The 27291-nt window shown below is 37.4% G+C and overlaps 1 protein-coding gene across 6 annotated transcripts in view; it reads left to right on the top strand.

Moving 5' to 3' along the window:
* The window catches only part of CLCN3 (Cl-/H+ antiporter 3), a 62204-nt gene that overhangs the window by 8791 nt on the left and 26122 nt on the right, over positions 1 to 27291 (top strand). For 4 of the 6 annotated variants that reach the window (XM_086890365.1, XM_086890363.1, XM_086890364.1 and 1 more), the window contains exon 2: positions 2302 to 2477. In XM_086890365.1, coding sequence (XP_086746491.1) covers positions 2318 to 2477 — 160 coding nt within the window. In that variant the 5' untranslated portion in view covers positions 2302 to 2317. Of the gene's footprint in view, positions 1 to 2301; positions 2478 to 16709; positions 17079 to 27291 lie in introns of those variants that run through there. The other 2 variants (XM_023924960.2, XM_023924958.2) reach the window with 1 other exon arrangement.

The raw sequence follows: 27291 nt of genomic DNA, 5'->3' as shown, positions 1-27291 counted from the left end.
CCTATGGATATTTTTGGAAACTGGCTTTTTATCTTCTATTTCAAGACAACCTAGGAACCTACTACATAAACCCAAATAGTTTTTTTTGATTTTTAAACTCAAATAGCTTCAGTTAACTGGCAGTGCTTCTCATAACATTTTTCTACAAAGATGACCTAAAATTTGACCAAGATCCTTTCCTGAGGATCACAGAAATGTTTGGGTTTAAAGCGACCTTAAAGCAACATCTAGTTGCAGCTCTCCTGCCATGGGCAGGGACGCCTTCTACTAGAAGGTCGCTCAAAACCCTGTCCAACCTGGCCTTAAACATTTCCTGGAATGGGGCATCTACAGTTCCTCTGAGCAGGCTGTCCCAGTACATCACTGCTCTCACAGTAAAGAAAAAAAGCTCTTGATGGGTTTTTTGAGTGCTACAGAGAACGTGCCTATATATTTCTGTAAAGGTTAGCATAAGCATTCCCTAAATTTTAAGTTTGAATTATTGAGTATCCTTAAGAATTTTTGTGGTTGAAGCTTCACTTGGAGTATTAAGATTTTTTTTTTGTGCCTTTTTGCAAAGAAATAATCTACTAGTGGTCAAAAAAAAATACAGTGAGAAATTTCTCACAATTCATTCATCCATTTTCCAAATCTGGAATTTGGAAGATGAGTGATGTTCTCATACTGCTTAAATATTTTCGTGTTGCAGACAGAATAAATAAATTAAAGCTAAATATGCTGAGTCTGTGGTAAAAATGTCAATGCAATTTTCATGCAGGTGAGACTAAGAAAGAGAGTGGCCATAACATGGCGTTTGTTTTAGAAATATTTTAAAATTCTGGTAATTTGAGTTTAAAATTTCTTTCTGAAGGGCAGATCTATTTAAAAACTGAAAGTGATGCAAGATTTTAAATTAATTTAATATGTGAGGTTTAGAATTCATTGATAAAAGCTTAATTCTGCTTTCATCTTTTGGGCAGGTGTTCTGACATAGACCCCCCATACATACATGGATACATGTTAAAATTTTAATTTAAGAATGGGTGTGGGAAGTGTCTCTGTCACATTGGTCTGTTCTTAAAATATGCAGTAGTTGGATACTTAAAAATAAGATGATAAATATATATGGAATGCCTGACTATAGCGAACAGTTACTTTTGAAAGTTCTTAACAGTTAAACCATTACTCTTTGGTTCCTATCACCCCATTTCCTCTCCTGTAGAATATATTCTTATGTATAAAGCTTGTATAGATAATTTTAATTTCATCTCCTTTTGTTTCATGGATACATAGCATTCTCACCAAGTGCTGTACTCAAGTAGGGTTTGTTCGAAGAGATATGAGAGTTAAGAGGACAGATGACTCCCTTTTAATTGTTAGTACTGAGCAGAAAAATTGAATTTTAAACAGATTTTTTAATTAATCAGGATTCTTAGTTTGAAAAAGAGCTATTTTGTTAAGATCAATCATTGTGGTTTTCTATTGGTTTGTGGGTTTTTGTGTTGATTATGTTTACTGGGTTCTTTGTTGTTGGTGGGGTTTTTTTTAGTTATTTTTGACTTTGAAATATTTAAAGCAAATTTGTAATCTGGAATCTGGAAGAGTACTTTAAAGTTTTCACTCTACCCCCCTTCTGGGGAAATAACAAACTTTAGCTGACTTTTTTTTTTTTTTTTTCCCTGACATCCCTTTGCGATACAGAAAAGTGTTTTTGTGGAATAACAGAGCACATTCTGGAAATTTACCGATTGCTTGGATCAGCTGTCAGCAGTGTCTTGTAAATCTGGGTTTTTACTGGCCTATTTTGTCTTTTCCATAGACATGTCTCTGCAGTGGAAGTGGTTCCCTCAGCTGACTCGCTTCTCTGCTTGACCTTTTAATTGTAGAGCTTGAAAGATATGCAGGATGTCTGACATTGGGGAGCATAAAAATGCCTGTGGTACTAGACTGCACAGCCTAACATGCTTTTTCTGCTATTAATGTAGCTGTTTGTTCACTGTTCTCCTTTACCAATGTACTTCCTGCCTGCGCTGTATTCAATTAGATTTTCCACAATATTCTATGGCCATGTGCTCATTACTTTCTTTGCTCTCTCTAGTCATAAAAGGTAAGATATCCTGCTTTAGCTCTCTGTTCTTCAGTTTGATTATATTTGTTCTGTATTGTTGCTACCTTTTTGTAACTTGTAGTATTGTCACCATAACAAGTTTTCCCAAAGCATGAAATACTCTTGTTTGATTTTGATAGAAATTTATCGGTGTTTTTATGAATATTCCAATAGGAAATGATTTTTTTTTTTTTTTTCAATATATATACATACAGGTTATAAAGCAGCTAAATGGAGTCTGAGCAGCTGTTTCATAGAGGCTACTATCGAAACAGTTACAACAGCATAACCAGTGCAAGCAGCGATGAAGAGCTTTTAGATGGAGCAGGTGTAATTATGGATTTTCAGACCTCTGAAGATGACAATCTCTTGGATGGTGATGCATCCATTGGTAAGTTAATTTCAGCTTAAAATTTTCTCTGGGTTGTATTTTTGTGTGTTGTAGGGTTTTTTTGTTGTTTTTTGTTTTGGTTTTATATGACCAAATCTGATCCTTTTTCTGTTAAGCTAACCTGTCCTTCAGAGAGAGGCTTTAAATCTGAAAGGTTTAAATTTAGACTTTAAATTAAAAAATTTAAAAATTCTTCTGTGTGCTTGCCTAACAATTACATTGTGAGGGATGGCTTCTGATACAAGGCAGATATTAACATGCTGCTGACAAATGTAAAACTTGCTGTCAATTAGAAGGATGGCTATTCTGCAGCTACCTGGTCTTTCTTCACTTTAACGGGATTTTTGAACTCTCAATGTGTCCAATATTTCTTCGATGCAAAAATTAATAGGCTGTTTTAATCATTACTTCTAGAGATAAATCTGTTTTGCTTCATTCAGCTTCACCTCTGTAGAAAAGAGGCAAAAATAGAGGTGTTGTTAGAAGTGACAGAAAACACAATATGAACTGAATTTTTGACTAAATAAAAAGTTGCAAAGAAAACTTTCTACTCTGAACACTATAAAAGCACTTAAGTAACCCAAAGAAGAGGGAACTGGGAACCCTTTGTTTTTTCAAGTTTAAGGAAATAATTCATGTAGTGAAAGTATTAACGTTGATTTAGCAATAGTCAGAGGTGCACTGAAGGAGAGAAAGAAAGTAATTTCTGTTGAAGATACTAAACTTGGTTAAATGTATAGTCTGGCCACTTCCTCTCACTTTGTTTAAAATCAAACTCTGCTTCCTGGATTTTTTATTTTTTTTTTTCTTTTTTACTGCCTTTTCCTATTCTCCCATTAGCATTTAGTTGTTTTCCTTCCCTGCAGTGTCTCTTCCTCCATATGTTTTGTCTTTGTTGCACTTAGCAGTCGGATGCTGGCCCTGTACTGATGGTTGTGCCATTTCTTATAAGCATCCTTCTCACCTGTATTCCTTCTGTCTGATTAGCTATGTCTTGAATGTGCAGTTGTTTAACTTGTATACCAATACTGCTATCAAAAGCCAGCACACCTTCAATCTACGTATTTCTTCTGGCACATTACTTGGAGAACACCAGCGTGCTTAAGTCTGGTGTTTAAGAGTTGAGAAATTATTAGGTGGACAGCTGGCTTCTATATATAATTCTTTGTTCTAAGTATCTGGCACTTTTAATAAAGTGAGTGCCTTGCTTGTCTGGCTTGTATTTACAACCTGTACTGAAAGTCTGAAGCTACTCTGGTTATTGTTCATATAAATAATTTCCATCACTTCAAGCATGAAAGAGAAATGAGTTTACAGTAAAATTAATAGTTTCAGAGCCAGTGTTCTGCCCTTTACTTGTTGTGGAATCAGATCCATAAATTGAGTCCAAATGGATGAGGTGGTTGTTTTGATTGGATTGTCAAAATCAGTGCTAAGTGCTGCACATGCCAGCAGCTCCCATCTTGTTCTAACACTGAAGTAACAAAATGTGGGTTGGTACATAAATATGAATGTATTTTCTTTCCTAGAACTTTATTTATTTGCAAATGACTTACCTGCTTGCCCCAGTTCTAGACTCCCTGTAAAAGGCAGCAATAGTAATAAGCCCTATGATTTTATTTAAGTAAATTTTCTCTACATGGACAATGTTTTATTGTACAGCAAATCACAATAAATATGTTAGTAGTAGATTGGAATCTGATGTTAGTTTTCATTTTAGGGTGGTAAGAGCTTGCTTCGAAAAATGTTACGCATAGATTTCCATTCAGGAGGTGAACAACTGTGTTTCTCATTCCTTCAGTGTCCAAATGAGTCAGGTTTTTTTTCTTTTGTGTTTTTAATACAGAAAATATCGTTGAGAAGACCAAACAAGGGCTTTCTTGCATGTGCCCATTTTGTAATTCTTTCTCACTCACTTAGCATCAAATGTTTGGGTTTCGGTATTATTATTGTTACTATTATTTAAATGCTCTCATCCTTTAGCTGTATTTTTGTTAAGTCTAAGTGCAGATGGATTCAATGTGGACAATATGGAATGTTTCCAGCCTCCTGAGGAAGGGCAGGACCATCCCAGTAACTGGAACATTACATGCTTCTCAGATCTGCAGGCCCTCCAGAGCATGATGTAAATGCAGAGGCCTCAGGTCTAGCTCTGTGCTTTAGCAGGCTGAACCTGCCAAAATCAGGACCCCTGTTTAAAAGTATGGTGTGGCTTAAGTCCGTGGGACTGGAAGAATTTATAAGCCTGGTATCTTAGCATCATTAGTAAAATGGCAATAATGTATTTGTAGTTAAAATGATTGTGGAAATAATGCAGATAGATTGAAAACTGCATAACTGCAGAATGTAAGATGGTGGTACAAATGAGCACAGACATGAATTTATACAGTCTGCATAATCTGCCATGGACAACAGAATGCACATCAACATTTTACAGTTTATGTAATAAAGTATAGAATTACAGATTTTTTAAAAAATCAAGACCATACAGTGAGGAGAAAATGAAGGATTAAGAAATATTCTTCCTTTATTTTTCCTCTTTTTTCAGCTAATGAAAATGGAAACATAAGTTGCACATATGTTATGTAGATGAAAGTCGAACAGTATGGAATTTCTAAAGTAATTGTAGTCTTTCCCTCTCATTCAGAGGGTAGTAGGTTAACTGAAGAAGTCTGTTTATTTCACTAGGCTTGCTCAGTCCCTTGGCTCTCAGGATAGCAATTCTTTAAAGCTGCACTGTACTGCTATTCACATTACCACTCATACTTAAGTACTTAACTGAGGTTTAGAAAGCCATTGGAGCACTTACACAGTGGTGAATATGCCTTCTGTTGAAAGCTTGTGGAAATTGGATGACGTTGGGAAGCAGTGCTAACTTCATATACTTTTTGTCTTATGTGGGAAATCTCTTGATGCTATATGGGATAAAACAAATGAATGTTAACTGAAACCAGTAATCAGAAAGTCCTGTCACCTAGACTCTTAGGTTTCTTTAATATTTATTTGATAGCAATTTGTCTTTTTATTGTCGTCTTATTTGAAAGGTTGTGGACAGTTCTGTGTTGAGTAATCACCATTATCTTAAAATCAACGCTGTAAAACAATCTTGCTTTTCTTAGCACTGTCTGAAAGCATGTATGTGACCTGTCCTTTAGTGTCTTATATGAGGAAAATACAGAAATTGTGATGATGTGGTATTGTAAGCCAAACAGATATATATGTACAATGCCTGTTATGCTCCCCAGTAGCCTTTTTTTTTTTTTTTTTTTATGAATGACAGATTTTCAGTGGCAGTTTTATGGAGAACAAGTAGGTATCACGAAATTGTGAATTCTTTGAGTGTAGTGTATTTTATGATGGTAAATAATTACATTGCCATGCATATGGGGGCTTGGATGGCTTTTACCAAAGCCCTGCCTTGAAGGGACGCTGCCTGTCAGCTTTGAACAAAACTTGCTTTTGTTGTTTATCAAAACTTTGTACTACCGAAGTTAGTGTTTTTCCTTGTTAAAGGGCTGGCTAATGAGTTTGATGATTTTATACTGAGGTGGAAACATCTGCCTCTTTGTATGGAGGATGTGTTACCAGAGCTTGTACAGAGAATGTACATCCATATCTGTGTTTTATTTTTAGACTGTTTGCCCTGCTTCTTGCTAGGTCAGTTTAAAGATCTTGTACTTAACTCTGGAAAGCTATCAGCTCTTTAATAGTTAAGTCATATAAGCTAATATTTACTGGTTTAAATTTTACAGAGCTATACTATTTAGCTTTTAAAGAAAATCTTACACTAGGATAGTTCATTATCATTGTTTCCCATCAACTTAGCAGAGGGGAAAAAAGAATTCTTTCTAAACAGAAATGAAATCTCCAGAATCGAAATATAGTATTAGATTAATATTTTAACTATGGAATGTGATGAGAATGTCTAATCAGTTCTTTTTTTCTCAGCAGTGGTTTGCCTTGCCTGTCCCCAAAGTTTGAGAGAATCACAATTCTTGGCTATTAGCTGGGCTTGAAGGGTGTTATAAGTCTCTTCAAAAGTTCAGACTTTTTCCTTTTATGACTCAGGGTTAGCCAACCAGCAAGGTATGAGAGGTCTCCATAATTTTGCTCAGAATTGAGGGCTCTTTATATGATAAGAGAGGACAACATCAGTTTTGACTTTTTTATTTAAGTGTAGGGCAAGCTCAGTAGGAGGTGGATTTTTGTACTTTTGTCAGACTGCAGTTTTTTTCAAGGCACTTTCTGAAGTCAGATGATTAAACCTTATTTGCAGTAAAAATGGTTTGCAAACAAATGACCTCACTGGTGTTTACATGTCAAGGTACTTTGATCTGTCTGTGGGAATCTAAGTCCTGAATGAGCTTGGTTCTTCTCAGTAGCTATAGAGACTCCTGCTTCAGTTGAAGGAGCTTAGTTGCTTTATTTTATTTTATTTTTATTGTGAGTGTAGAGACAGTTTACAATTTGACATATGGTGTTAACATAAAATTGGCAATACTTAACCTTAGTATGACAACCTGTAAACTGGTAATTCAAAAGCTGTTGCTACAGCCGCTACTCTCCTTACTACTATCTCATTGCCACTGAAAAAAGAAAAGAAAATGCCAGCAGGTCATAGTGTAAAACACTGCATCTCTCCTAAAACCTCCTTAACCTTGATTTGGAGTCCCTTGCCTAAAGAGAGAGACCTAAACAATCCATTTTCAGTGCCTTAAATACTGATACTAAAAATCTTACAATATTACATCATTGTTTCAGGAACAGAATGCAACTTTCAGCAAGTGCAGGTGATTCAGTATAATAAAGAACTTTGTACACAGGAGTGGATCATTTTTCAAGCAAGAGCTAGTTATCTTTTCCAACAATATATCAATGTTGTTTCATATGTATGCTTGTTTCTATTTAGTTATTGCCCTTTATAAATAGAAGGAAGAATTTAAAGAAAAGAACAAAATAGTTTACTGTTTTGGTTGTATTCTTTATATGTGGAAATTGCATTAATGGTTCTTCCTATAGTTCACAGTTGATATGAAGAAGAGTCTTTGATGTAATTTTGCACCACTGGCATTGTTTTTATTATCCATCCATTCCATCCATGTGTTACAAAACTGACTTGGCTGAATAGTCATTATGACAGTTTGACATATCACTTTCCTAAGTTACATACAGGGTATTTTCCAAATTAGCAATATTTGCATTAAAGAGCTCATTGCCATTTTTAAGGCAGGAGTGTATTCACTCCCAAATGATGGCATACAGATCGAAGCATGAGATAACATGACGTGCTGTGATCACAAGGGAAAGCATGAGGCACAGTGAATTTATTGAATTAAATTAAATTGTCAGTAAATAGTTATAATTCACTTTTTTTTCTGTTGCATTGTAGTTAGGTTGCAGACATTTTGCCTGTGGTTCGTACTACTAATGCAGCTAAACATAGGATATCAGAAAGTATCAAACTATGATTTCTTCTACTTTTTTAATTAGTAATGCATGAAGTTGATTTTTGCCCACCTCTCTGGAACAGAAAGTGTTATACATTATGTTTACATGGGTAACTGGGCTAATAAGCAAGGTTCTTCAAGGATTTAAAAATTCTTGTCAACACCCCTTCGCTCACCCCCCCCCCCCAACTGAAAGATTCTTAGTTTAAGGAAAAAAAAATGTTTTATCTTAGTTAGGAGATGTCATTATTTAATGAGTGAATGTCAATGAGTATCCATTTATTATGCCAGTGATTTCCTGATGAACTCTAATGTTTGTTTGGTTTTTTTATTGTAGTTATTGTCCAAAATGTAAATTCACTTGATACTCTTGTAGTTGAACAGCCTGTAATGATGCTATAGTGTTAGTTTAGGCCTTCAGGTTATAAATGGCTTGGTGTGGCCTTAGGCTTTCTAAGGGATAGAAATTATGGCACTGTGTGTAGTGTTTTAGTAACCAAGTAGTTTCTTGTTCTTTTAAATGTTTGAAAACAAATAATTATCATTTAAATTTCTCTTAAATACCATGGTCAGCTCTTTGAGGACTTGTTTGTCAATCCTACTAACAATCCTTGAAAGGTCTCACCAGTCCTTCCTGCCAAAGTTTTATTTAGCATGAGCCTGATGCTCTGAAAGAGGATAAATTATAATACTAATAATCCATTCTTTCCATCTTTCTGATACTATATAATTTTGTTGGCTTTCTTCTGCAGCTCTTCTGAAGTGCTTAAAGCACATTGGCTTTGTCAACAGATGCTGCTGAGGAAGTTCTTCCCAACTTGACAGCTTGGTGTAGTGTTAGTATGTGTATGTCCTTCTCCCAGACTAACTGTGTGAATAGTGTAAAGTGAAGGAATGAAAACAGAGGAAGTGTGATGCATATATGCAGAAAGAAGAGTCTGAAATGTAGAATAAAATAATTCAGTATAATATGTCTATAAAATCTTTAAAAACTATATAGACTTTTTTTCTACAGATTTAATAATATTTAATTTATCCATTTTTGTTTTGATTTGTTCTCTCAAGCCAGCCAAAGAAGGCAGATAGGATTTTAACCAAATTGATGTTGGGCTGTACTCTTGTTTACTGCCTTTGAGATTATTCTTGCTTACCAGCCTTTTAAAATGAAAGCTTTTCATCTGCTTGGATTAAACAAAAATATTAGTCTGAAAGACGATATCACGATGTCCCTGAAACAAGAGAACAGCTGTACTGAGTCAAACCACAATCTACCTAGCTCAGCATCCTGTCTCTGACACAGGTTAAAAGTTAGTGCTTAAGGAAGAGTAAGAACAGGGTAAGAGATAGACATCACAGTCCTTGTACAGCAGCTTTTGTCTAGCTGATGGCCTCTCTCATCTGAGTGGTGGGTTTTCATTTTAGTCCTTATCAGTGTATTTTTCTTGAACTGAGCTTTTCTCACAAACATGGTTCTTTAGCACCCAGATCATCCTTTGCAAGCTCTCATAGTTTAGCTACATGTTATGTAAATCAACACCTTCTTTTCTTTCTTTTGAATCTAAATCCAGGTACAAGTACTGCTGAGAGCAGATGTAAGTGCCAGAGTCTTACCTGGGTTAACACTGGCCCATGTGTTAGTGTGGACTGACACGTGGATCTCCTTGTCACTTATCTCCTTGTCACTGCCTTGTATGGCATAAATGCTTAAGCTCTCTTTTGTGATTTTTAATTTTCATCTACAGTTATAGCTTCAGAAAATATTTCTGCTGATACAAAAAGTTTTAGGGGATATTATTAGCTTATTGAAGTGAAACTGCTGTTGATAGGAAAAGGTTTGATATGAAACTAGAACAGGGTGACCTGAAACCTGGATGACTTGATTGTTGTGCCAAATACACAAATACCCTGATAAGCCTATCATGCAGTGGCCATACGTATGTAGAAACTAACAAGGATTAACACATGAATTACGTGGTGCTGTCACTGTTATTAGAACAGATGGTGAAAATTTTATTTCCATGGCTACTTATTTTTTCTTCTCCTCAGTTATGTCTTTTTCAGGTTGAGGTCTTCTTGTTTGCTTGATATGACCTTGTAGCTATCCCATCCTTTGGATTTTCTTCACTGCCCCTTTCTCTTTCTAATATCTCTAATTTAAGCAAGGGGTCAGAACACAGCATTTGGAGGATGGACATGTCCTAGAAATGGAGTAGTTTATTTTGACCACTACTAAGTACTGAGCCCATAGTAAATGGAATTCAAATATACCTGACATAATGTGAATATTATGTATTAACAACATACAGAATTGCTGTTGACACTATGTTCACAAAACTTATTTATGAAGAAGATGTAATATTCTAGAAAGTAAGCTTAACATATATATCTATATGGCTGTTGTGGTTTAGGAGTGGTACTCCCCAGTTTAGTTCTCCACTGAGACCTTCCAAATCATACTGCTTACTCCACCTTCCCCCTGTTCCTGCCACCCCTGTGGGTGGATGGAGAGGAGAATTGGAGGAACAAAAGGCAAAAATCACAGCTTGAGATAAGAACAATTTAATGGAAATAGCAATGAGATAAGAAAACAAGAACAGTAACAGCAACAATGGTAATAACAAATGTTTACCAAAAAAAAAAGAGAATCATTCACATGCAAAAATTCTCACCTCAGAGCCTCACCTGACGGAGCCCTACTGCGGCCATGTTTTCCCAAGTGGAAAGGAATACCCATCTTGGAGATTAGAGAGTCCCATTTCTCTGCCCCAGCAATGACATGAGTATGGAATGACAGTGTCTTGGTTGTGCCCCTCCTGCTGAGCTGGGCCAGAACCAGGACAGTGCTGTATCTAACACCTTGTGCTAGAATTTTATCCCCTGCATTAGGCTTCAAACACCAAATAGGAAATAGTGGCCAACAGTAAACAACCCTAAAACAGAATAAGGGCAGTGGAGCAGATAAGACATAAATCCCTGTATGCATTTAGGTATGAGGAAAAATAGAACAATCTGTGCAGCAGAATTTTGGCTAGTCTGAGAAAGGGGAGAAGTGAACTTCAGGGAAGGATGCCAAATCTTCCTGTTGATGTATTGTAACTATAGCTTTAGCAAATTGGAGTGTGAGAAGAGAACACATATGCAGAGGTGAAAATGCAGCAGTACTTCTTTTCTTAGTAAAAGCCTACCCTGTAAACAAAAAGTACAGAAAAATATAGAAAGTAGTTAAGAGGCTCTTAGAGAATCAGAGAGAGCAACTTGTTTGCAGAAAATAACTTGCTCTTCTTCCAAGTCCTTCTCATGTGATTAATACAGAGAAGTAGATATTTCTAATGTCAGTGTAAAGCTGACCAATTAAAAAAAACCCACCACCAAAAAATAACCCAAAAAACAAGCAAAGAGAAAAACCAAACCCCAAACAAAACAAAACCCCAAAGACTAAAAAGACTAACTTATCACAGCTGCTGTGTAGTCTGTTGATGTCAAGTGTTTTCTTCCAGCCTCATTGCGTTATATGTTAAGTAGTGTTACAGGCAGGCCCAGAAAGAAGTAGAAAGAAAACTGAGATACTAGTCTTGTTTTCAGTGTTTTGGGCCAAGATGTCAAACCAGTCTTTAGGGACCAAACTATTTTTTCCCCCCCTCCACTTTATTTTTAGTCTTAGGTGTTAATGCTGCATTATGATTTTATTATTTCTCCTTTTTAAAGTCTATTTTTTCCTTCTGCCCTGAAGTTTTGCATGGCAGTGGGAAACCTTTACTGATTGGCAGTGAAGGTTCAACTTGCCTGAGAGGAAGTCAGTCTCAGAATTGATTACACAATGTGGTTGTGGCTATGTGACCTGTTCTACTGCATTGTTTGCTGGTTGGCTTTGACTTCAATTACCACCTTCTGTGTCTGGACAGTGAATAAAGCACCACTGGAAGTTATACAAAACTGTAGGAGTATAATACAAAAACCTGTGGTTGGCCAGTAAAAAGTGACTTTACTAGGTGAGAACCTGAACTAAAGTGTTCTCTGGTGGGTGAAATGATTGTGAGCAAAATTAAGTAACAAATTTGTGGGATACAAGTAATTATGAAAAAAAGAAACTGTGATTAAGAAGGTATTTTCTTCTATAATAATACAAATATAATGAAATGCAAATAGGGAAAAATCTTACTATGTATTACTCCTGTATACTTTCTTCTGGGCTTTTTTTTTGTACTTCTGTGTTGCTTAAACCCCATCTGCCTTAAACTACTCAACAACATATGCCATAAATTTGTTTTCTCCTGCTTTTATATTATATATGGTCTAAATTTTTTCCTGATATCTGTCTGCCTTATTGGAGCTTTTGATGAGATGGCAATGGTAACAGTCTTCTATATATAGCCTGATATATACTGATCAAGGACAGAATTCTACTAATGAAGGAATGAAGTTCAAGACTCATATTCACAATACTTATAAAATAATTTATCCTTGTTTTTTACTGTGTATCAATTTGAAGTTATCTATAACTGTACTTTTTTTCTCTCTCTTCCCATCCTCCACATTTTCTGTGTCTCTTTGTTATATCATCCTGGACCATGTCTGGGAATTAGAACTGAGAGAACAGTGCTTGTCCTTTTATCATCTTTCACATTCTTGCAGCAGGCTCTGTGTGACCCATATGAGAAAGTTGTATGATTTTATGCAGAATGAACAAAAAGTCAGGCTGAAGGGGCTGCAAGATAGTAAACTGAGACGTTAAGAGAAGTCAAGCTGGTAGAGTGGTTAGACCTGGGCTTAATTTGGCTGCATGGCTTGAGAAAAGTGTTAATGAAAGAAGAAATTGGGAGAAGAGGCAGGAGAGGAAAGATGGAAAGAAGTACTGAAGAGACACAGAGGGTTTTGAGACATTTTATATATACTTTGGGCACTATGTAGTAAGATGGTTTCATGCCCACCCTTCAAGAGGAGGTATATATCAGTTACATTCAGAATGGTTGGACATGGTAGCTACTTTGGTGAGTGCTCTATGGGTAGCATTTTTCAAGAGAGCGTTATCTTCTAGCTCTGCTGAAAGAGAAGCTTTAGTTTTGAATAATAATAGGAAAGAAAATGACAATTAAGAGTCACCAAAATCTCTTGCATCAGTCACACTAACATTTGTAATTACAAGTAATTCACGTTTTTGGTATCTGTTATGCTGATGAAATCATTCAACATCCTGAAATTTCTATTTGTAATTTCATAAAAGATGCTATTTTAATTTTCATCATCTGGTGTGACAAAGTTACATAGTCTGTCACCTAAACAAAGCAAGTAATTGGGAGAAGTGAGAGCATGTTTATTTTACATGTAGCAAGGTGCTTGGCTGCCTTCTTTAAACCTAGCTTACCTTTTAATATGGTATGGTGTGAAGTGCTTCAGAGTTAAGGTCATCCCTCCAGCTTTGGGTAAGCAGGCTGTGATACCTCTGTTGTACTGCCTTTCTTTTCATTGACCTTGTTTTGTCCCATCAAATCCTATTTCTCTGGGTGTATCTGATTTGTATAACCTCTGACTTCTTCTTATATTGTCAAATACTTTGCCTTGAATATGATTCTTCTCTTTACCTAAACTGGAAAAGTATAGAGAGAGGAAAAAAGTGTCTTTTGTCATTCTTGGTATGCTATAAAGGTGTGTCACCTGTGTACATTCCAATTATTTTCAGAACAATGGGTTTCTGCAAAGACAGGTGCAGAAGTTACGGTTAACCACAGCCTATACCTGCGGCGAACAATGGGAGCGCTCAGATGTGTGAAGTTATTTGGGCATGGAGGATTTCTGGGATTGAGACTTCAGTCCATAATTACTGCGATGAAATTTGGAAAACAAGCTGCTATACAAACCTGCTGCTTATGTGTGAGCTGTTCTATGTAGTAAAGTGACAATTTGAAGGGGCTCTTACCCATTTAAAATAAGGCTATTGTTAAACTTGCTTTAGGCCTTACAAGTGTTCATAATATTTTGTACTCCATAATACCCAAAATACATATTTAGCTAGAGACACCATTTCACTGGCTATAACTTTGGAATTTCCAGAACTTAACAACAGAAATAACTGACATACTTTTTGGGCTATAAAGTTGTCAGACAGTTCAAGCCATGCACTTTTTCAGATCAGGTAGAAAAAGCATAATTTTGAAAGATTAAATTGTATAGGTGTTTAGATATTTTAAAAAAAAAAAAAAAAAAAAAGACTGATTGTCACATAAGTATGCATGGTATTTTCTTTCTTAAGAAAACCAAAACAACACAAAACCTAAAATCACCTTTCATGGTGTTGTAGGAAAGGGAATACACACAGTGATGATGGGTATGAGCAATGAAAACAAAAGCTGCTGATAACTGAGAAGGGAAAATGATAGTTCTGCTTTTCAAAAGTAGACAAAGGAGTGTATTTGGGAGCCAGTCTATAAGCAGTGACCTTTGAAGAGCTAGGTTTTTTTAATATTAGGTAGACTCTTCAAATTTAATGTAGCAAAGATGAAGTAATGATGAAGTAATCTATTTTATACTGCAGACTTCTTGTTATGACTTTCTGTCATATCCACAGTTGATCAGATATGCTCTCCAACAAATTATATCCTTCACCTTTTCCAACTCAAACTGGATTTCAGTCTTGGGCAGAAATTTTGCATTCAGCTTAGTCCAATGAACAGGTTTAGGCCAACAAAACCATTTGTTTGAGCCATTTCTTCGCTATGACTGATTTTTATTACTAGTTGTAAGACAATCCAGGCTTTCAGTAACCAAATCAAACTCCTAAAGTAGAGGTGATTTTCCAGACTTTGTTAACGCAAGTCCTTTATATCCTTTATTTCATATTTTCTCAAGTATGAAGTTGAATTTATAGTGTTGTCATCTATAATCACCATATAATAAATGGACTAACGGTTCATTCTGTAATAATTCTTGCTTCAGGTTACAGAAACTGTTGTATTTCTTCCTGCTGTGAATAACTTTTTATTTAGAGCCTTACAATGAGATTACAGACTACTTCCAGGTTCTGTTGAGGTAAGGAGTTAAGAATGCTCAGGGATTTCTGTTGTACTTCTCTAGAAATAAGGGGTATGGATAATTTGAAATTGAGGTGCTTAGATTTGTCTTTTCACAGGCAAAAATAAATGCTGATAATGCATAATTGCTCTGAAAATTTTGGATGTACAAGATCTTAAAGATTCTGGGTTTTTGTTGAAAAGGTTGTGGGAGGCCACTCTTAAAAAAAGCATTTGTTTGTATAGGTGATAGCAAATGAAGCTGTTTTTTAGAATTGAGTATCTGTGGCTCAGGGATTTCCTTTGTCTTGGAGATAAGGTAGTCTTTATGGCTTTGAAACATATCTTGCTATATGTTCATCTTCCCCCCCCTTCTCACTTGTTTTTCCACCTATAGAGATACCAGCATTTTATCAATGTTTGTATCAGAGCCATATTTTTAACATTTAATATCTTTACAAGCCTGTGAAGGAAACGTACTGTTTCTTTATGTCCTGTTCTGTCCTCAAAATGATCATTTGCAGTACACATCTTGTAATATTGGCTTATAGAAGAAATTACTTGCCTAAGAAAATATAAGGGAAAATATTTAAGAAACTAATGCATTTGAAAACTAAAATAACTGTCACACAGAGGTGCAAAGGTATACACAATAAAATTAATTCCTTGTTTGCTGTGTGAATGAATTGGAAGCTGGGCCTTGGTACAGTAGGCATGCAGTATATTTAACTTTGCTGCCTGCTGAAGGGGAAGAAAAACAATATGCATGCCTTCCACCTTCCATATGTATTTCATTACCAATGGACTACCTGTAGAAATCTCATGTAAAATAGGTTTCTTATCAATTTTTCTTATCAGCAATTGCAAGATAGGACCAGGACGAGATCATATATTAAACATAAAATGGTATATGGATTGATTATGGAATAGTATGTGCTTCAAATGGAAGCATGTAGTCAGTGTGAGATCTCCTGTCTTTAGATACTGGCTGTTTGAAGTGCTTGGGCTTTGCTGTAGCAGCCACTGCTTGATGATGCATCACATGAATGCCTTGCTTAGCATTCATGTGGGTTGTTGCCTATTTTGAGCCTGTGACTTTTAAGGGACTCAGACCATTTTATCAATGTGTAGAGTAATGCAAGATAAGTGTGGATTTGTGTTTATTACGTTTTCTTCCGCCCCCACCCCAAGCTTGGTAGTGTGAGTATGGATATTACACGGTTGTAATACCATAATAATAATAATAATAATAATAATAATAATAATAATATTGAGACGCTACTCTAGAGAAGTAATTAAATTCTTGTTTTAATTTTTTTGATGACATGTTCAAATCTGTCAGTCACTGCTATAGGACTGAAAGTTCTATGTGAAGGGGCGTAGGGGGTTGATGAAAGTGGGGTGAGCTGATCCTATGGAGCAGAGGGGTTGGCTTTTTGCAGGTTATGTTGTTGTTCCCTGGAGGTAATCGTTTTGATGTTAGAAAAGATTAAATAAAATGCTTAGGAAGGAGGCTTCTCCCCAGCCCCCAGCAATGCATGAATCCTGCCTTCAGGTACAGTGCGGTTATAGGTGTTCAGAAGCGTCAGCAGGCGTGGTTCCAGAAAGGTGCAGGAACTATGGGCAGCTCTTTCGTGGCAGGTTCGCCTGTTTTTCTGAGCCGGGCCCCACCGTTCACCTGTTGACAGGGTGGCAGCTTTGGCGGGTTTCCCTGGGCGAGCGCATCCTTCCCGCCGTTGGGCCGGCGGGGCCGGGCCCGCGCCCGGTGGGGCGGTTCTCCCCGAGCTGCAGCGGGCGATTTCTGCCCTCTCTCTCCCGCCGTGCCGCCGCCGTGCCGTCCGCCCGAGCCGCGTCCGAGCGGCGGGCGGGAGGCGCAGGTGCCGGGGCCGCCCCGCGCTGACATCAGCGGCGGGGCCGAGCCCGCTCCGCAGAGCCCGGCGCCGCAGAGCCACGGCGGCGGCGCAGGCCGGGCCCGGCCGAACATGGCAGCGGCCCCCGCGGCAGCCCTTGCGTGAGCGATGCCGCGGCCCTCCTGAGCCGGCGGGCGGGCCTCGTGTTCGTCACGTCCATGGATGTCTCTTCCGATCCGTATCTGCCCTACGATGGAGGGGGAGGAGACGGCATTCCGCTCCGGGAGTTGCATAAACGAGGTATGCCGGATTGGCGTTTGGCTTACTTGTTTGCATAGCTGTACGTGCGGGACCGCTGTCCGCGTTCGAAACAGGGACGTAAAGGCTTGCTAATTATCGAACCGCTTTGTTTCGCCTGACCGGTGCCTTTTGTGGGAGGAGAATTCAGTTCTGGCTGGTTTCTGTGTTGTCGGGGATTGTTTTCTCTGCGGGCAGATCAGTCCTGCTTCACATCTCATCGCCCTGTGACTCCATCTTCGATATGTGGCAGCCTTGCCTTTCGCTCTCTCCCGTTTTTTGTTTTTTTTTTCTTTTTTTTTTTTTTTTTTTTGTGTGGTTTTTTTTTAATCAATAAAGCCATCTCGTGCAGGAAAAGAACCCTCCAAAAACTCTGTTTATCTTTGACTACTACCAAATTAGCTAGAGTTACTAAATAGGATATTTACGTGCGTTCCACTAGCATGAATAGGAGCAGTGTTTGGCTTTGAAGTTTCCCCTACCTGGTTTTAAGACTTGACCGGTTGTTTCCGTCTTGGATAAGCCGAGGGAAAGCTCTGCAATGTTAATACGTCAGCTCAGCAAATATTGATGGACTCATAAGGAAGTGGTACTTTAGGGTAGGTTCTTTACACTATTGCTTGTAAGGAAGCAGATTTAGAAAGAGAAGTGTTGTCAGTGTTTGGGTTGGGGGGGGGGGGCGGGAAATCCTCTTTTGAGCTTAAATTTTGTTTCTCACTGCAAATTTTAAGCAGAATACATTCTGTAAAGGTTTGGTTTTGTCCTGAGAAGTTGTAGTAGGAATAAAAATTATGCCTTCACGTTCTGAGGATCTAAGTAGATCTTCTTCTTCGGATCGGATGGTAACAATGTGGTATTTAAAACAACAAATGTAGTGTATTCCTACTTTTGTTTAAATTGGGCAAGCTATAATTAGAAAGTTATCAACATTTTTAGCTGCTGGCGTAAGCATTAGAGAGGAGGTAGGCTGAGAATAGATATATGATTTACATAAAATTATTTTTTTCTCTCCATGTAATTTATTGATTTGCATGTCCATGCAAACTTATTTCTGTAAATAAAATAGCTCATCATTAACATCTTATCTATCTTTTAGTAGTTACATAGAAGGTTATTTGTTGTCTTTTTATGATTCTTAGAAGGTTTTTTTATTTCAGCATATCTTAATGACATCAACAAGTTCCAATATGAGTTATTTTAGACAAGCAAATTTTACATTGTTTACCAAGTGCTAGATAGTTCTCTAAGATTCTAATACCAATTCTGACAGGATTTCCTGAAAGATTTGCAAAATGTGAATTTGGGATCTTACCAAGGTTGGATATAAATACTTGAAGGGAAGGTGCAAAGAATATGGGGACAGGCACTTCTCAGTGGTGCCCAGTGACAGGACCAGAGGCAATGGGCACAGACTGGACCTGGGAGGTGCCCTCTGAACATCAGGAAACAGTTTTTTACTGCGAGGTTGACTGAGCTCTGTAACAGGTCACTCAGCAAGATTGTGAAATTTCCTTCCTCAGAGATATTCAAAAGCCATGTGGACATGGTCCTGGGAAAGCAGCTCTAGGTGGTCCTGCTTGAGTAGGGGTCTTGGACAAGATAACCTCCAGAGAGCCCTTCCAACCTCAACCATTCTGTGAGTTTAGATTTGTAGATAGATTTAAATATGAGAACTGCAAAACAGTCCTAACATGACACTTGCAGACTCTGCAGTTATAGTTAGATATTGAAATGTGATCAGCTATATATTCCTGGAAATTAACAGGTTTTAGTTGATTTTTACAATACAAAAAGTAGATATTTGCAGTGCAAAGTGGTGTCTGGCACACTGGAGTACTGCTGTTAAACATAATGTTTGCAAATACTGTAATGAAAACTGTGGAGGATTCAGCTAGGTAGTTCCATTGTGATGACACTGCTGGGGGCTGGCAAGATAATTCCCAGTTGTGACTTGTCATTTTTGCGGTTTCACTGAATTCTGTTAGGGCTTGTGCTTTCCATGTTCTAATACTATATTTCAAAACAAATGTTACTGGCGCTTCTTGGGCTTGCTTTAGTGAGTTTAGATTAAAAAAACCCCAAACAATCAACAAAAACCTGAATAGTATCACTGTAATGTCTTGCAAGTCTGAATGTTTCAAGTGCTTATCAAACCATGACAATGTCTTATAAGAAGATGGCTTCCGACCAGTTTGTTCCAATAGCTGTAACCAATAGATGTATTTCCTGATGGTTGACGATGTCACAGTAGTGTGTTATTGTGATTCAGCTATTAAAACTCAAAATACTAGCAGACAAAACAAGAAATTGAAAGTAAATTCTTGACATTACTTTGTGTATCACCAAGATTTTTATTTTCCTCTCATGTAGATTTCACAGCATTGCGTTAACAAGCTCAAAGAACGTGAGTAAAGATATTCCAAGAAAGCAGAGTTAATTGTCAAAGGCTGGTGAATTTTTTCCCTTCTTCACATACTGGCAACTCATATGTCCTGCAGAATAATGTTTGCATCATGCAAAATTGCTTTGTAACATCAAAGCGTTTCTTGCACTAATTGACTGCAGTGGCTTGCCCAAAGTAGCTGTACCTCAGCAATTATGAAACTACTGTTTAAATCATCAGGGGTCTTTGAGGTTTAATAAATGCCCTTCACTAATGTTCAGTGAGATGAAATACAAAGTATTATAATACATTATTATTAAAGTCCTCATCTGTTAGCTTGCATTAAGATTTTTTTTCCCGTGCAAGTACACTATAAAATATCAAATGGAAAGATTTAAAAATACGTATTTATTAATTGTGTTTATCTTCTATGTTGATTGCTACTACTATCTCTTAATAAAAAATAAGCTAGACAGATACTATTGAATACTTTTTACCAGGAATTCCTTTGACTCGTGCTGTCCTAAGACTTCTTTTTATGTGATACTAAATGCATTGTTTCAGACCTACTTATCCTCCCTGACACACAAATAAAAATCAGGAACACAGTTCACTTCTGCTCTCTTTACTAAATTACAGTTAAAAATACTACTTCTCAGAAAAGGTTTAAGAATTCTGATTTAGGATTGTGTATATCCCAAGTAAGTGACATGTACATTTTTGTAAGAACTTCTCATATAACAAACCATATATACTGCACTGTATGTTGTGTAAATAAATTACTTGAGTTGCCCTTGAATTTATTTTTGCATAATTTTTACTACCTTGACCCTTTTGAAAGTTCAGAATGATCAGTATCTTGCTTGTCTTTCAGCTGTTCACATACATGCTCCATTCTGATTTCCATACCCCTGCCCCTCTTTTTATTATTCCTAAATAAGTATTCATTTTAAACCACTTCAAAAAATTTAAATGTGAGCAATAGCTCTACATGTATGGTGGCTGGGCTACCAGATCAAGTAAGACTTGATCTTTAGTAGGTACAAGCTTTGTTGAATACCAGTTATTTTCTATATACATATACATAAACTTGTCTTAGATTTAAGAAATTGGAAGTCATCAAGCAAAATTAATGAAATTTTGTTTTGCTAATCATCTCTGATTGAGGTAGTAGCCAGGAGATGTGAAAACTACATATATAAAGAACATGCCAGATTTACTGGTGACTTAGTTTTAGTAAAACTCATTTTTTGGGAGACAAAATAAGTCACAGTTTCATTTATTGTGCACCAGTCACCAGCCATGAAGGTGCAACTTCTCTTGCTTAGACAGTATTAATAGTAACATAGGGGAAACCTCTCAGCCACCTGGAGCCTCACCTGTTACTGTAAGCTGTGGGGGAGAGAATATTTAATAATATCCTAGGAAGACTTTGAGTCATATGTATAATGAGCCAATTCAGATCCTCTTAAGTAATAAAACGTGTACTTTGGTGTTTTAGGCTGTGTTTTTGCTTAAGGGCCTCTTTATGTTTAAGAATTAGTAATAAATCAAAAGTCAATACCAGTGTGACCTTTGAAATAAATGGGTATGAAAATTGAGTACACATGTTTAGAGCTAGAGCTTGACCCTGAAATTTTATTGTTTGCAGAGGGAGAGTTTAAAAAAGTATTTTTCTAGATTTTTTTTTTTTTAGATATGTTTTCTAGATTAGTTACATGTTCACAACAGAAAATGTGAAGATTATTATCATTCTCTAAGTACTTTGAAAAAACATAACTTGGAGAAACTCAATATGATTATGGCACTGTATTTCTGCTGTGCTTTGTCTTAAAGTTCCTTGTGTAAAAGTGGGATAAGGATTTTCAGTGATGATTTTAGCATATTTGACTTTGGTCATTAACATAAAGTACCATCAGATGTAACTAGAGTTCATTTAGGTAGTAACAAGGTATCTGTCTGCATGTGCTGTTTAGCTGGTAAGGTTCTCTATGAAGCATGTTTCTCAATTTTAGAAATATTTTTTTATGCATTTTTATTTGAGCTATTAGAAAGCTAATGAACAGACCAAGATTATGCCCTCCTTGGACTTGAATATGGTTTGATTGGGATATCCATATTAGTCGAATTATTATTTTTACTGCATCCTGTCTTTGCCCTCTAAAACAGCATATAAGTAAGTTGCTCTTACATACATGCAGCAGCAGCGCTTAGAAATACAAATATCTAAAGTTTTGGTGTTCTGACTCTTACAGCCTTGGTCACTGTCAGATCATAGTTAACTTCTGTTTTGTAATGTTTCCCTTATCTGACTTCATATATTGTTATACCTTCTATTTTTCTCATCTCCTTCCTCATTATTTATCTTAAATACAAGTTTTAAATTTAGTAGTGGGAGGATCTTAATAACTTTTCACTTACATATATGAAGTCCCTATTCATCATAGACATAATTAAATAAATATAATCCATCTGCCTTTATGACTACAAGAAAGGAAATTTATAACAATAAATCCTTCTTTTTTGGTGCTGCATCATAGAAACAGAAGTGTTTGTTTCACCTTAAGTGAAAAGCCAAAGCTCAGGGTTTGGTTTTGTTTTGTTTTCCCATGTCCATTTGTGGCAGTCACACCTTCTGCAAAAGTCTTGGTTTAACTCTGAGGTGCTATTATTGAACTTTGATTTGACTCTAATTTTAAAAGGTTATTTTTAAACCCAGATCTGTTTGGGGGCAGATGAAATGGATAGTATTATTATTGCAGTACTTTGGTAAGTAATATAACTTACCCTTACAAGCTCTTCAGAACTTGTTCCATTGTTTCCCGTTTATCAGATTTTTTCAGCTGATTTTTTTCAGTTTGTGTGTATAAAGTTGTGTCAATTTTACGTGCATTTTGATTGTAATGCAGAGACCAGCTTGTTTGAAAGCCTTTGATGTAGTTATAAGAACTAACTGAATAGATGTGCTGAAAATTCATAGTTGCACATAAAGTGGAATGGATTACTTGATTACAAAGACTTTAACATCATTAATCATCAACAGTAGCAAATTAAACTGGCATTGTGTGCAGTGCTTCTCATTCTGAAATTTAAAAATTGCTTCTAGCTAGGAAAAGGATATAGTACTTAATGACTCTTTTTGAGTGGTTACAGACAAATTTAAATAAACTGATGATTGTTTCTTGTCTTTAATTAAAAGCCTCATATTTGGAGGTCTGAATATGGAGACAGAAAGAAACTGAGGCACTAACACTTACCTCGTGTATAACAATCTTTGTTACCAGCGCAAGTGATCCTTACAGTGTGTATTGCATGCAGGGTGCTTCCCTGCCTCCACTCCCCTTGCCACCTAATACCCAAGGACACACGGGTGAAGCAAAGCCTTGGATTAGAATCTGGCCTCTGGAAAGCTACAGCCCCTGCTGATTTTAACACTCAGCAGATTTGGATGGTCATGTCAGGAGGAGCTTATTCCAGCCTTTACTGTAATCTGGCTAGCTTAATTTTCACTCCCAGAGGTGCATTTATTTTTTTTCTCTCCTCCTTTCACACTGCTGGGAGTAGCCCAAAGGAGACACATTGCACTGCTGTCAGCCATAAGGACAGTGGCTGAGGCAAATGCTGTGTAGTTGTGCATTGTTTAGAAACAGGGATGGGTGAGCAGCAGGAACTATTCTTGTAAGAGTATGTAAGAGTATGTAAGAGTTAGCAATTGCATAGCTTGTAGAGAAATACCTTTGAGAAATTAGGTCTTGTTATTGCTCTGCCATTGAATACAACATTGACATTGTTTATCTGTTGTTGTTTTCACAACTCTGGAATGTTTCTAAACCTTTGGGAATTTTGAGCTCTGTGAAATAGATGTTACTGTATAGTGTCTGGACATTAATATTTATAGTTTTGAGTTGTTTCCAGCAGAAAGGTATAATTAAAATCTAACAAGGCCCCAAGGGTGTATTTATGTATTTCAGGATAACTAGTCTGACAGTTTGTTGCTATGGAAGGGGGTGAACTTGTTGCTCCCAATCTATTCTCTTAGTTTTTGCCCTTGCACTGGCTCTGTTTCTTCTCCAACAGCACAGAAACTTGATTCCAATTCCATATAATGGCAGGTTTTTTTGTTGTTGTTAGTTTTGTCTGCTTAGTTGGATTAACATGTTGGCTTGGTTTACCGTGCAGTCAGATCAAGGGTGACAGAGCTGATCCAAGGGTGAGGGTGGGAGTGTGTTACCAAGAACGGCAGGGAGGAATAGGGGGAGCAAGATCTACTCTTTATGTGCTAGCAGTCAAATAGATCAGTTCAGTCTTACTGTGTAATTATGTCTCAAGAGGTATATCTCATTTCTTAAAATAGAATAAGGCAATTTAGGCTCAGCTTGAGACAATGGTGTATTTTGTGATGTGCATTGAGAAGATGGGAATCATGCGCTGTGTAACATATAGAAGGGGTCTTAAGCTTTATCATAAGATTATGGCCCGTTGTTAACTCTGACAGCCACCCTCTTGAGAAGCCTGTTCATGTCTCAGTTCTGTACCTTATTCTCTTGCGAGGGTGTAGCTGTGAGGATTTGTTCTCTAGGTGATACTGGGTAATTGTTCAGATAATCATGTGGGGGATTACCACATGAAAATCTGTTGTGTGTCGTTTGACTATCCAGGATGTAGCATTTGTCTTAGATCTTGATGTTTCTCTTCTCATTATTTTTATGAGAAAAGAAGGAACACAGCCTACAAGGAAAGAGTTGGGGAGGTTTGTTAACAAGTTATGCATTAATCAGGAGCAGCATGTATGTTGTAAAATCCCCTTCTTGTGTGAAATAAATTAGCCATAAATTTACCAGGTATTTTTTAAAGAAAAAAACCACACCTTTCATCAGCTGCATGTGTTCCAGGGTTTCTTTAAAATTTGAAATAAATCTCCTGACTTGGAAATAGACAAAGCAGTATGGGATTACTGCTGCAGGATGTGAGGCAGCCTTTAAAAGTACTGTGCATGGCTTCAGGATTGCTGTTTGTAATCTACATAAATCAGTTTTCTGTCATGCTTATCATAGTTCCAACATCAATCAAGATTAAATACTGCTTGTATGAGGCATATCTATAAAATATGAAAAAAGAGATATTCCTAATGCCTTATATATTCCCTGCCTTAATGAGGGACAAAAAGGCAGGGAGGAATCTTGATATATAAAGCAGCTCCTGTAAGTATAGCAAAATCTTAGTTCTGTAATTCTTTTCCTAGTGGTTCCATCAGGAGAAACCAGCTAGGCAAAGCAGGAGGTTGGATCAGTGTTGGGACCCAGCATCCACTGAGTATAACTTCATGTTCTAAGGGAAATGCAGAAGAGCAGTATGCTAGACTGTTTGTTTTTTGTCAGACATCATATCTTCTCAGGCAACTTTGGATTGCATTTTTTACATTCTCATTAAAATAGAAAATAAAAAAATAAGAAGTCCTTCACTTCTTCAGACATAAAAGCTTTTTTATGGTGTTGGAATCCACTTATCCACTTATTCTGGTTTCATTTATGTAGAATTTTTGTTTTTCTTGTACTTCATTCTCATTGTTGTACAGTGTTTTCCTGCTAACCTTAATGCTTACTACATTTTTTTTTCTTTTAACCTTGTGCATTTTTTTTTTTAACAACTTCAGTTGAAACAGTCCTTCAGCAATACCAGAGCTGATTGCTAAGAAAGGGTTGTGCTCAAAGCTTGAAATTACATGCATAGAAGGATAACAAAAGTCAGCTGCCTTTCTAGAAGGTAGTTCATTTAAGACTTACAGTGACTGAATCCCCCAAAAGAGTTTCCTTTTTCTGAAGAGGCACGTTGCTTTTACTGTCTAGAGACTTGGCAGTCTATAATTGCAGCAGCTAACAACAGTTACATGGTGAGATTCAAGACAGCCAGAAGCCAGCACAGCTTCACCAAGGTTCCTGCCTGACCAACCCAGTGGCCTTCTATGACAGAGTGATTCCTTCAGTGAAAAAGGGAAGGGTTACAGATATCATTTATCTGGACTTCTGTAAAGCCTTTGACATGGTCCCCCACAACATTCTTTTTTCTCAACTGGATAGAGATGGGTTTAATGAACAGGCCATTAGATGGAAATTGCTTGGATGGTTACATCCATAGGGGTCAATGGCTCAGAGTCTTGATGAGATAAGTGACAAGTGGTGTCCTTCAGGGGTCTGTATTGAGACTGGTGTTAGTTAATATCTTCAGTAATGACATAAGTGAAGGGATCAAGTTCATGCTTGGCGAATTTGTAGATGACACCAAGCTGACTGGTGCTGTTGACACTCCTGAAGGATGGGGCACCATCCAGAGGGACCTGGACAAGCTCCAGAAGTGAACCTGTGGTAATCTCATGAGACTTAACAAGACCAAGTGCAAGGGGGTGTTTGGTGGATGAGAGGCTGGACATGACCCGGCCATGTGCACTTGCAGCCAGGAAGGCCAAACATGTCCTGGGCTGCATCCAAAGCAGTGTGGGCAGCAGGGAGAGAGGGGGGATTCTCCCCTCTGCCCCACTCTGCTGAGACCCCACCTGGAGTGCTGCATCCAGCTCTGGGTCCTCAGCACAGGAAGGACATGGACCTGTTGGAACATGGAGGCCACTGTGATCATCTGATCATAGAGCTGAAACACCTCTGCTATGAGGAAAGGCTGCAAAGGTGGGGTTTGTTCAACCTGGAAAAGAGAATGTTTTGAGGTGATCTAATTGTTGTCTTCCAGTACCTGAAAGGAGCCTACAAGAAAGATGAAAAAAGACTATTTACAGGAGTGTGTAGTGACAGGACAAGGAGTGGCCTCAAATGCAAAATAGGTTTAGAGTAAATATCGGAAGAAGTTCTCTACTGTGATGGTGGTGAGGCACTGGAACAGGTTGCCCAGATAAGCTGTAAATACCCTAAGCCTGAAAGTGTTCAGGGCCAGGTTGGATGGGACTTGGAACAACCTGTCTAGTGAAAGGTGTCCTTGCCCAAGAAGTAGATGATCTTTAAGGTCCCTTCCAGCCTAAACTATTCAGTGATTTTGCCTCATTTTTGCAGTGTGAAAGACTGTGTGCCTTACAGGGATTCTTATGAGTTATACTAAGCTTCTGAGAGGATCAGTATACTAGTGTTTCCCTCTCTCTAGTAACATGGGTTAGTTTGGAATAGCAGTAATAATGAAAGTTCTGCATGGCACTTTTACCATTAGCTTCCAGTCTCATAAAAACTTAAGCAAACTCATATGTAACAAAAAGGCTTTACTTTCTTTCCAGCTCCAAAACGGCTTAGGTGTCCACATATGAACATCAGAAGTGTTCTCTTATAGTAGCTAGAAGCTATGCCCATACATCTTGTATGCCAAGTGCTTGTTGTGGTTTTTAAGACCAAATCTGCTTCTATTTTGGTGAAAAGCGTGTAGCCAAGAAACGTTCTTGAAAATAGGGAAAGAGGGAGAAGAAGGAAGGGGAAATATTTCTGAAGGTTTGCTAAGTGCTACAATTTATCTCTGTAATGATGATTTCCTGCCTGGTAGTTAGAATGTTGTGATGAAGTACTTGTATTCTGGTAAGGGTTTAACATTGAAAATACATTTAATAACACTTTGGAGCTGGGAGTAAATAGTGAGAATTTGTGTGTTTATGCTGATGAGAATCATTATCTTCATAGCTGAAAGGAGCATCTTGCTTGTGAAATGCTAGAGAAGGAAGGGTAGAAGGGGAAGCGAAAGCCTGGAAGAGTGTTGAGTCCTAGTAAAAGTACATTTCTCTAAAATCTCCTCTAGAACAGTTTTACATAGATCTTAATACTAGCAGGAGAATATCATCTCAGACTTCTG

This window comes from Cyanistes caeruleus, chromosome 5 (assembly GCF_971803275.1).
Source record: "Cyanistes caeruleus chromosome 5, bCyaCae1.hap1.1, whole genome shotgun sequence".
Taxonomy (NCBI): Eukaryota; Metazoa; Chordata; class Aves; order Passeriformes; family Paridae; genus Cyanistes; species Cyanistes caeruleus.
The sequence above is the reverse complement of the archived record's forward strand: the minus strand, read 5'-3'. Positions and strand labels throughout refer to the sequence as shown.